The sequence below is a fragment of the Tympanuchus pallidicinctus genome, unplaced genomic scaffold (assembly GCF_026119805.1).
Source record: "Tympanuchus pallidicinctus isolate F22 unplaced genomic scaffold, pur_lepc_1.0 scaffold31, whole genome shotgun sequence".
Lineage (NCBI taxonomy): Eukaryota > Metazoa > Chordata > Aves > Galliformes > Phasianidae > Tympanuchus > Tympanuchus pallidicinctus.
This window is the reverse complement of record NW_026294749.1, coordinates 14,610,712-14,621,699: the sequence shown is the minus strand read 5'-3', so window position 1 is coordinate 14,621,699 and position 10,988 is coordinate 14,610,712. Positions and strand designations below refer to the sequence as shown.

The 10,988-nt window shown below is 39.2% G+C and overlaps 1 protein-coding gene across 1 annotated transcript in view; it reads left to right on the top strand.

Annotated features, from left to right (window-relative positions):
* The first annotated feature begins 358 nt into the window (after positions 1–358).
* ADCY1 (adenylate cyclase 1) overlaps positions 359–10,988 on the top strand; it is a 155,305-nt gene continuing 144,675 nt past the window's right edge. The window contains exon 1 of the mRNA XM_052697657.1: positions 359–1,282. Coding sequence (XP_052553617.1) covers positions 614–1,282 — 669 coding nt within the window. The 5' untranslated portion in view covers positions 359–613. The remainder of the gene's footprint in view (positions 1,283–10,988) is intronic.

Sequence of the window (10,988 nt, the reverse complement as noted above, 5' to 3'; positions counted from 1 at the left end):
GCCTTGCTGCCCTCTTTTTCTACCGTTTAGCTCAGTCTCCTGTCTGGATTTCATTTTTTATCTCCTTAGGCTTTTTTTTTTTTTTTTTTTTTTTAATGTTGTCTACCCCTGGGAGTCCGTTTACCATCCGCTCTTTAGGTCCTGCTCCTCTCCACACAGCTGTATTTAAAGGGAGACCCGCGTTTCTATTATCCCCCGCTCCCCTTCTCTCCGCTTCCACGTACCCTGTGCCCCCACCCGTCACTCTGCTCGATTTCAAACCTTCGGATGGTATTTTGGTGCGATTAGGAGATTAACATCCCTGGAACACCAGGAGAGGAGGAGGAGGAGGGGGAAAAGGAGAGCGAGACGGCACGAGTGAAGCTGTCCTCCCGCCGCCCCAGCCATCCTCGGCTCCTCGGTTGCAGCGGAGGGGGCGTTTTCAGGCGCCGTTGGCTGCGGACGGCGGCTGCGAGCTGCGCCCGGTGCCCGCATCAGCGGAGCAGCGCCGGCGAGAGCTGGCGGAGGACCTGCGGCCGCGGGTCCTGCTCGCAGCCCCCCTCTCTTTTATGAGCAGCGAGGCGGAGGAGCGGCAGCGGAGGACAACAGGAGGAGCATTTCTTCCCCGGGGTTTATGAATGGCAATGATATGGAGGAAATACCGTTTCACAAAGTCAAGACCAAGAGGAAGAAGTGCTTCCACTGCTGCTGCTCTCCGTCTGCTGCCGCGGTGGCGGGAGCGGGAGCCAGGCTGGGAGAACCTCCTCCCCTGCTGCTGCTGGATGCCATTGCCTGTGAAGATGAGTTCGACTGCAAGGAGCTGGAAGCTCTTTTCCAGAGCTACAACCTGAAGCTGGAGCAGAAGTCTACCCTCAAAGCGCTGGCCGTTCTCATCGTGCTCACCGCCAGCCTGGCCCTTGTGGAGCTGCTCTCTGGACCCAGCTTGACCATTTCCAAAGGCTCGCACCCGGTGCACTGCATCATCTTCCTTTCTCTCTTTATCGTCACTAACGTCAAGTACCTGCAGGTCACCCAGCTGCAGCAGATCGTCAAGCTCACCTTGCTCTTTAGCTTCACCTTCTCCTTCCTCTGCTGCCCCTTCTCGCTAGGCGCCTACAGCATGGAACCCCTCAGCGCCCCGGAGCAGGGCATGTGGCAGCTCATGCTGGTCACTTTCGTCTCGTATTCACTGCTGCCCGTCCGGACCCTGCTGGCTATCGTTTTCGGGCTCGTGGTGTCCGTCTCCCATCTCATCGTCACCGCCACCTCCGTCAGCGCCAAGCGGCAGCGACTCTGGAGGACGGTGAGAAAAGGCCGGGCTGGGCCGGAAACCGCAGCAGGGCAGTACCGCGCGATGCGTGCCCGGCAAGTAGCCGGGAAGGCGCCGAGCAGCGCGGTGCTTTCGGGGGCGGCGGGGGGTGCGCTCCTCCCGCGGCGCGGCCAGCGGAGGGTGCGCTGGAGAGTGCCTGAGATGCCTCTAGCGGGGAAGGGGGCGGCGAGCCCCTATGCTTCAGGCGCTGCCTGTAGCTACCGAAAGTTTCCGGGAGACAGGGTGGTTATGGGGATTCCTGGAGAATAGGACTCTCGTCTTGGTCGCTCGGAAGAAAATGAGGGTTAGGGAAGGGTAGCATTTGCACGCTGGGGCATGTTCACGGACAACTTATGCACGGTCAGTGCAAATCCAGTACATATAAATGTACTCGAGTCAGTACAAACTTGGAATAGAAAATAAGCTGCGTGTGTCAGTAATGCTTTTTTTTGGATGGGGTCGGGGGGTGAGGGGGGGCTCGTATCCCCTCTGTATAAGCCTTCATGTCCATAGGTCATCTCAGGAGGTAGAGAATCGATTCAAAATACGTGGGAAAGCCAAAGAAGGAAACCCACCTCATTGTTCTTCCAGTTAAACAGGCATTCCCATTTTAGTTTCTCCATGGCAGCTGTTGCCCCCTTTCCACAGCCATTCCCTGGTATGTCAGTGAGCTTCCTAGCAGTTCCTTTCCCTATCTGAATTAATCCAGAAGAAAAAAATAAAATAAAATAAAAAAAAATCATTCTGCAGCAAGGATTTTCGGAAATGTGCTGCTACACTCTGTTCTCCCTCCCCCGTGTAGCTATTTATAGCCCTGCAGGGCTTTCTCCAGCTCCAGTGGCCTGATGGGCTGCACTGGCAGTGGGAGGGGAATGAAAGGATGCACGTATGGGAAATGCTGGGCCTGGGAGTCAGGATTTGCAGCTTAAGGCCGTATTATATGGTGACTGGGAAAGAGAAATTGAGAATTTTTCTTCCCTCTTTGGTATTGTGTTGATTTTGTTTGCCTTCAGGAGAAATACATGGATTCTGGGATGTAGATTAGTGTTAAATATCAAATAAATGCATGAAATAAGTACATATATAGTGGCATATGTACACATACTGGAGATACACCCAGACATTGAGATATATAGGATTATTTATGGCTTCACGCTGCTGACCTGCTGGACAAAATAAATTCTATATTTTAAAGGGGAAGAAGGAGATAAGCTGAGCTTTATGATTTACCCAGATAATCTGATGGTCTATTTTTAAATGCGTGATTTAGAGTTTCCATGAGAGGGAGAGCTGATGAAACACAGGAAGAGAAGCCTTCTTTAAAAGCATACAAAAGGACACTAAAAACCCTAGAATCTATCTCTTTAGGTAGGATTGGAGATCAATCTTTTTACTAGAGTGCTAATTAGCCTTTATGGGAGCCCAGGCTATCCATGCTGCCTTGAAGCAAAAACAGATTTTCCTTGATGCTCGATGTGGCTGTTCTAGATGAACGATGTAAAGAAACTGACATTAATATCTGCTCTGTAACTTAGCTAACCAAGGGCTTGAAAACGAACAATTTTAGAGGAAATCTGCTGCCTTTCTTTTTTAAGTCTAAACTCAGTTATTCAACAGGCAATAGACTGGCTTTCAAGTGCTCAAAAGTATTCAACTAGCTACTGATGTAACACATGTACATTTCTTCTTCAGCATCCTCTCTTCTCAACTGAAGTAATTTCTGTAATTTGTGCAGAAGTATGAACAGTACATTTTGCTGGTAACAGGAGGCAGAAACCAGCTCCAAGTCAAGTGAAATAACTGGTCTGTAAATTTCTATCACACAGAATTGCACATTCTTTTGTTGAATAATTGCAAGCAAAATGTCTTCTGATTTAAAGACCAACCCTGTGTGTACAAAGACACTTCTCTTATATAACAGTTGTTTTTAAGTTTTTCAAAGAATAGTTTCAAAACACTGGAACATTTAACAGTCATGTAGAAGCCACATCATCTAAATTTTATTTACCAAGAGCAACAGTAGCTCAAGGTTTTTTGCTAAAGTCTGGAATGGGTGCTTTCTCTCAGTCTGGATCTGCTTTCTGTCACTGGATTTTATCATGACCATCCTTATGCTTAAAGCCACTGTATGCAGTCAGCCTATTAAGGAGACAGGGTGGCTGTATGCAGAGATGAAACTGCATGAATGCCTCTGCTATTTCTCCCAGCAACATGCCTTCAAAAGTCAAGTGAAAGGGTGAATTTCAATGATTAAATTAAAACCCATTGGATCCAGAAAGGCACAAGCACTAGCACCAAGTACTGATACTGGTGTCTTTTAAGATTTTTGGATAATTCATGCAGGGAAAAAAATTTCTTATTATTTAATTTGAGCTTTAGAAGAATGCTGATCTAGAAACATCCACTGAAGTTTAACTTTCAAGTTAAATCAAAACCATTTTTTTTGTGGTTTCAAGTTTGATCCATTAAAAAATGGACTCACGTTTATGCTATATAAGGAACTTCTACATGCAGATCTTTGGATGTCAAAAGAAGGCCCCACTGGCTTCACCAGTGCTGAACCAGAACCTGAGTAGGTCCTGTGGCATCCTTAAAATTAACATTTATATAAATGTGCAAACACTTCAGCACATTAAAATCGACAGCTCAGCTCATTATGGGAAAAGTTTGTTATGAGGTCCATGTTGTAAAGCACATATGCTTCAAGCATGTGTGAGTGGTCTGTGGAGATCAGGGTCTCCTTTCTCATAGCTCTTTCCATCATTGTATATTTTGTTCTCTCAGAGTTGAAACACAGGAATGTGGAGACGTGAGAAAAGAGGAGGAACATGAGTGCAGAGAGGTAAAGGGAGTAGGGGGAATAATGTGGCAGAACTTGAACTGCTTCTTTCCAGTCAGTGGCTGGTTTCTACCCAAATGGAAGATTCAAATATGCTAATCTGTGTTGGTTTCCTGAGGGAAATACAATAGTGTTTAAAGAATATCAGTCATTCATAAAGTATTGTACACAACCTTGACCAAATTTGAAGTAGGTTAACAGCAAAAGGTATGCTGACTTCAAAGCTGGTTTTGTATATTGTGTTTGACATTCTGGTGAGGACTTGGGTACTGTACATAACTGATAGCATGTTAGTTGGACTTTTTCATTTGATTTGAAGTCATCAACAAGATGTTTATGTCATATCTTTCCTTGGGCAAAAAAGTGAGAAAGTAGTCACTGGAGGCTAAAACTAGAGATGAAAGTTTAAGAACTTAGAATCTAGGTGTGGGCTTTTTTGTTGTTTCTGTTTGTTTATTTGTTTGTTTGTTTTTCCCAGCAGCTAACAAATGTGCATGAGGTACTTCAGAAAAGTTACAGAAAACCAAAACCCTGCCCCAAGGAGTTTAATCCATTTTTGTTGTGATGCATTAAGTGAATGTTAGATATATTAAGGGCAGATGGAGTATGGCAGCCAAAGACCTCGCACAGAAATTACTCAGCTGTGGCATGTCCGCAGTTTTGTGACTTACCATTAAATAACTGCTTCTTATCCCTCTTAGTAGTGTCATCTCTTTCTTAAAAAAAATTAAAATATATGTATGCATATCTCCAGAACATTCAGAAACAAATCATAAAATGGCAGAATGCGATCACACATAACATAAATCTTCATGAAAGAGAAAATCTCTTATGAAAACTGAAGTTGCATCTTGACTAGCAAGGAGTAGAAGAAATAAAAGGGCAGAAATAGTGAAATGATATTTTGCTTTCAACAGTGTGGAGAATTCAATGTGGTAATTTTTTTTTTTTTTTTTTTTTTCTGTCTGCATTTAAAATTGCTTTGATGCTTTTATTTATCTGTCTGTATGATTAAAGCTTTTATTAATTTTATCAAGTAACAAAATCATGGCTAGAATATAAAAAGTGTGAAATGAAGGAAATTGGTAAATTATTTTAAAATAATTTGTATTATAGCAAAATGTGATTTGGCACCTTAATTCTTTGCAGGTTGGCATGACAACAATCTGGAATTTCTCTAGGAATTGTCACATTATTGTATAGTTAATCATTTCTATTAGTACTTATAACACAGTTAATGAACACATGGTTGACAGAACTCTTAATCTCCACACCTCTGTTTCTCATACACAAGGCTGAGTCTAGCAGTCTAATAAAAAGGGCTGCAATTCAAAGACAACAGAACTGCATCTCATTCTCTCCTCTCCTCTGTTTGTTCTTATCTCCCCTCTTCTTCATTGCTGTCTTCTCTGTTCTTTTCTATTCTGTTCTTTTCTGTCTTTATCTCTTCCATCAGTTTATGCCTTCTTAACTGTTGTCACAACAGGTCATTGCTGATAAGTGAGCTGATGATATGATAAAAGGTTGTGATACCTGCTAAAACAATAGATTCTGGAACACCTTTCAGCATGGATGCTAAACCTTCGTAAATAGTTTGCAAACAGAAATAACTGTTAAGGACAAGCAGTTGTATTTCTTAAGTTTCAGTGACCCCTTCGAAGCGATTCAAATATCATCACTTTAACCGTTTACACGGGGGATCTAATTGTTTACATGGTAGCAAAAGAAGGAAAAGGCTTTTAAAAATGACTAGTAGAAAATACGATTTTTAAAAAAATTTTGAATTTTAGAATATTTTTAATACAATTTTCAGCACCTTTAAATGCCCCAAACTTGAAAAATTGCCTCAGACTCTATGAAATTGTTTTATATTAATATCCATTATGGTGGACTCAAGTGAGTGTAACACATGAACACATTATTTCTGGAGCTGTAAGTGTGATACCAATTATAAAAGAGACTGTGTTTTTGAGATGAGAAATCAGTGAGCTTCACACATTAGTGTGGAAATGTTAAATGAGTAAGTCATTTCTTTCAGAATGGCCAAAGCCTGTTTCTCTGCATAAAGAATAGGTAGTTTCTATCATATGCTGTTACTTCAGCAGTACTTGGTTCTAAATACCTGAATTAAAGGGAAGATGTTAAAACAAACAAACAAACAAACAAGCAAACAAAAAACAGATACCAAAGATATCCTGTAGTAATCTGTGCATCTCAATACCAGTGAGTCCAACCATAGTCAAGAGAAGAAGCAGACTTGCAACATATTTAAATTCACCTTGCAATATCTTTAATTTATTACATAGTTCTGTAGTTGCAGGTATTCAAATAAAAATATCTTGCAGCCTATTTTGTAAATGACAAAAAAGCACCTTGCTGAGAATTATTGATGCAGTGCTTTAAAATGTGCTAGTAATATATCATTAAACCAGTTTCATTTTGACATAGTGTCTCAAGAAAACAGTGATTATTTATGATGCTCATATTTAAATCATTGTTTTCCCATTGCAGCTGAGAAAATATTAACAAAAGACAAGCAAGGGATTGCTCAAGAACCTTGCACATCAAATTCTAGTCTGAAATTCAGTTTACCTTATTTACCGTTGATGCTATGGAAATGACTACAACTGTCAACTTAGATTAACTTCTCAACTTACTGCCTGTTGTACCAGCAAAGAAATATCAGGCCTCTGTATGCCTAATAGAGAAATGGAAAAGGAAAAAAAGTCTAGAAAAGTAGAACCAAGATAACTTTCCAAACCTTCAGTCAGTGTAGATGGCAAGACTTCAGCTGCAGTTCTTCAGGACAAGGATTTTGTTAAGATGAGAGATTTAGACTTCACTTAAACATCACAAAGTCTCAAGGAAAAGTTAAAAATGCTTTCATTTGCTTGGGGCTGAGCCATACTGTCATTTTTTCCTCTTTTCAAGTACTTTGAGGTGAATCTTTCTTCTGATCTCCATGACTTGGGGCAGGATAAAGTAATTAGGAGTTTATACAATTAAATGGCAGATGTTTATGAGCCACTGAAACTTTTTAAAATGTATTTGCTTCAGTAACTTTGTTATTAACTGTGTAGAATGTAGATAAAAAGTAAGTCTTGTTTATTCAAAGCAATGGCCTTAATATGCATAATGAAGAGTAGCTATTCACCTGTATATTGTCCAGTAACAACTGGAATTGTTTTACTTCTTCACGGGCAAACTGAAGATACAAATAAGTTTTTGAATATTTGTTTCATCAATTTCTAGAATAATCCATCTATAGCTTGTACATTTTAATGGATATAATAAATATATTTTCAAGGTATGATGCTAAGATACAGAAATGGACTTCTGCCATAAGCATAAGAGTATTGTATTTTAATCTGAAGTTGACATGTAGCTAAGTGAAGAAGATGGTTGTTAAATACATTTTTCTAAAGAGTTTGTTGTAATTTCTGTTTGATATTTCTGAAGAAATCTTGTCAGCCCTTTTTGGTTCTATACATTTTTTTCCCTGTAGAGAGTTTGGATTTACTTTTGCTGCACGACATAAAAAGGACAGATGTAAGATGAATGTACTCAGCCAGGTTGAGTGGGAGCTTGAGCAAGGCAGAGGTTAGTAAAACCATAAAAAAGAGGTGAAGCTGCTCTCTAACCCCATGATAAATGATGGTAATTCCCAGAAGCTTCTTTACACAATTCTGAGTTAGAGGAATCTTGCCATGCACATTACTGCCTTTTACCTCTACCTTTGTGTTTGGCAGCACATGCTTGAAGCAACAAATCAAAATGATCAAAGCATATATACAGAGTTTATGTGAGGAATTTAGGTAGCTTTGTTTTATAAATTATTATGCAAAATTTCATTTTCCTATCTCTTGTCTGCTGTCATTTGTGAAACTTCCACTGTGCTATTTTAGTATTACATTTGAATATCGCAACTGCTAACCTAAAGTGTGCAAATGCCTACACAAAGATAGAAAAGATTTTTTCTGAAAATTTTTGAAAGAATTAAGCTGCCTGATTTCTATTTTTTTTTTTTTTTCTCCTTTTTACCTCGTTTGGTTTTTCCCTTTCAAAGAAAATGACTCAGAAGGTTCTTAATTTCTGCATTCTGTTTATTTTCTATCTTTCTATTTTTCTGTGTTCTTGCATGGACTTCTTACAGATTTTGCCTCCGTTCATCCCTGAGCATCTTCAAAACTTGAGGGATGACCCTTTTTTTATATGCTTTCTGGATTATCTGCAACTCCTGCTTGTACAAGATCCTCAAAAGAGGAACTCTTTTGGTGCATCTTTTATTCCGTACACTTTTCGGGAGTGAAAATTGATGTGGAAGCAAGAAAAAATCACAGGATATTTCCTCGAGTGTTCTGCTTCATCCTGGAATAAGCAGTTCACTCGGTCACTTCAATTGTGACTTTGCTTGAGTATAAATGTCAAGATTCCTCTTTAGGCCATTTTTTCAGTATCCAAGTATAGAAAAGCAGTAGGAAATAGATTGGCTCTTTCTGCACAGTGTTTTACACAATTAAATTTGTGAAATTCTGATAGTGGCTGAGGGTTTGGGATGTTTGTCAGTGCTGAAAGGATTCTTCTGAAAAATAAAGCACTCCCTGCAGCTAAATGTTGTGAGCATTTTGACAGTTAAGTGTTTCATCTAAACTCAAGTATTTCTGTCTGCTTAATTTTAGCTTTATTAATTTTATGCTTTTTTTAAGGTGATCTCTTTTACTCTGTGATTACCCTTATGGAGGTTTCTGAGTGAAGCTTCAGGGTCATTACTGAATGTAGTAAATAGAGTGACAACACTTCAACTGTTAGTGCTCCCTTTATTTCTCCTTCTATTTAGTTAGAAGTTCTTTGTGTAACCCTGATGAATAAATGTAACATCATAAGTGTATAGCTCTTGACTTTCTGTGCACAGTTTTACAGTTTTTGTTGCTGTTTTCTTGTTGAAAGCTATCATGAGCTAGAAGGGAAAAAAGCGAAAAACACATACACACATTTTCAGACTGCTTAACCTTCTTGAAGTCAAAGGTATTGGTTTTTTAGGGAGTGGGGAAGAGTAAATGCTGACAGTTCTCATCTTCTGAAGCTTTGATGCAAATCTCAAAAGCTTCTGGGACAAAACAAATTGTGGCCCTTTACAAATGTGGTTTCCAGGGCAACCGAAGGGCCTGCTGTTTCATAAACGCTGTGCTCTCAAGCAGAAGCATTTGTCTGTCAGTTGGAAGATTATTACACATTAAAGCACATTCATTTTAAAATCATGTCTCTTCAGGAAAAAATACCTTGATCACACTAATTTAGGTCAGAATTATTGGAAAGTATGGCAATAAAATGTATTTTACACTGTGCTTTGAAGTGAGGTTTGGGTAAATATGGTTAGTGTGATACAAGAAAGCTGGAGAATTTCCTTAGATGTGGTGACAGAATCCTGCATCCAAAAGGGGCTAACATGCAGCCCTCTCTCAGTGCCTCTTCTCTATTGCAAGATCAGTTAATTCCTCTGGGAGGCCTTATTGCTGTTTGCTTATGAAAAGGGTGATTTTTTTGTTGTTGTTGGCAGAATATATTTGGTAGCTGTACTATGACAAAGTTTATATTTTTCTATGACACCAACATGTGTACTTTCCATATGGAAAACATAATTCTCTTTATGAGCTTCGTTCAGAAACTCTGCATGCGGTCATATACCATTTAAATAACATTCTCTTTGAATGGTTTTATTGTTTTCAGTTACTAGCACCATTTTTTGACACTTTGGCCTTGAATCAGGTTATTTGATCTGCACTGTGATGCTATACTTCACAATCTGATCACAGCATTACAGACTTCTTTTTTGCATACTGACTTGGCTAGGTTTAAATGAACTGTCATTAGATCCAAATAAAAGATGCAGAGAATGATTTGAATATATTTGTAGTTGTGCTAAGGTAATATATTTTCAATATGTGCCATGTGATTGGTCTTGGTAAGATTTAGGGAACAGGTACTGTGGTAATATTATATTTTTCCTGTGCAATTTGAAAGGGATTTTTAGGCATAGCAGTCTTGGAAAATGAATCAGATCTTGTCCTCAGCAGTATTTGCATAGTTCTTCCCAATTTCTTCATCAAAAGCATTCATGCATATCTGAGTACTATACAAAACAGTGACCTAGATTACAAGCTTGTAAGTGTATTCAATTTAGTATATTTTGAAGAGTTTCACTAATTTTAAGTAACAATGCATTTTTTTTTTTTCCTAGACACTTCTGCATTCTATCTGTATTCAGTGAAGTTAGTTCACACAAGGTTGATTATTCATTTTTTTTGTTTTTTTTTGTGTGTTCGTACTTCCATCCATCCATTCTTCTTTCTCACTTTCCTTGATTCTCTCCCCAAGACTTTATCTTTCTCTCCTTCTAAGAAGCTAGGGGAAAAAAATAAACAACGTGGAGTTTTTTCTTCATTCAGGTACAACTGTTGATTTCACTCTGTTCACAAAGGCTTCTCAGATAAGTATTATACTGGAAAATCTGTAAAGAACTGTTCAGGGTGGAACATTTGACCTGTAGGAACATGTTCTATGTTTGAATTCACTGGGGATTTTAGTTGTCTAAGGAAAGGTAAGGTCAGATTTAAAAATTTGCTCTTCTACCTTTTTGTTTTGTTTTGTTTGTTTTTTGTTAAAGTAAATTTCTAAGGCCTGAAGGAAATATTTAAGTTTTTAGGTTAGCGCAGAAAAGCAGTGACCTACTAAGATCATCAGACCAGTCAGTAAGTGAAAGGACATTTAGGTAAAATTGTGTGAAGGTATCCTCTACTCACTGTTATGAATATCCTTAACTCATTCTTCCCTTTAGAAATAATTTAATACACAGTGATTTTA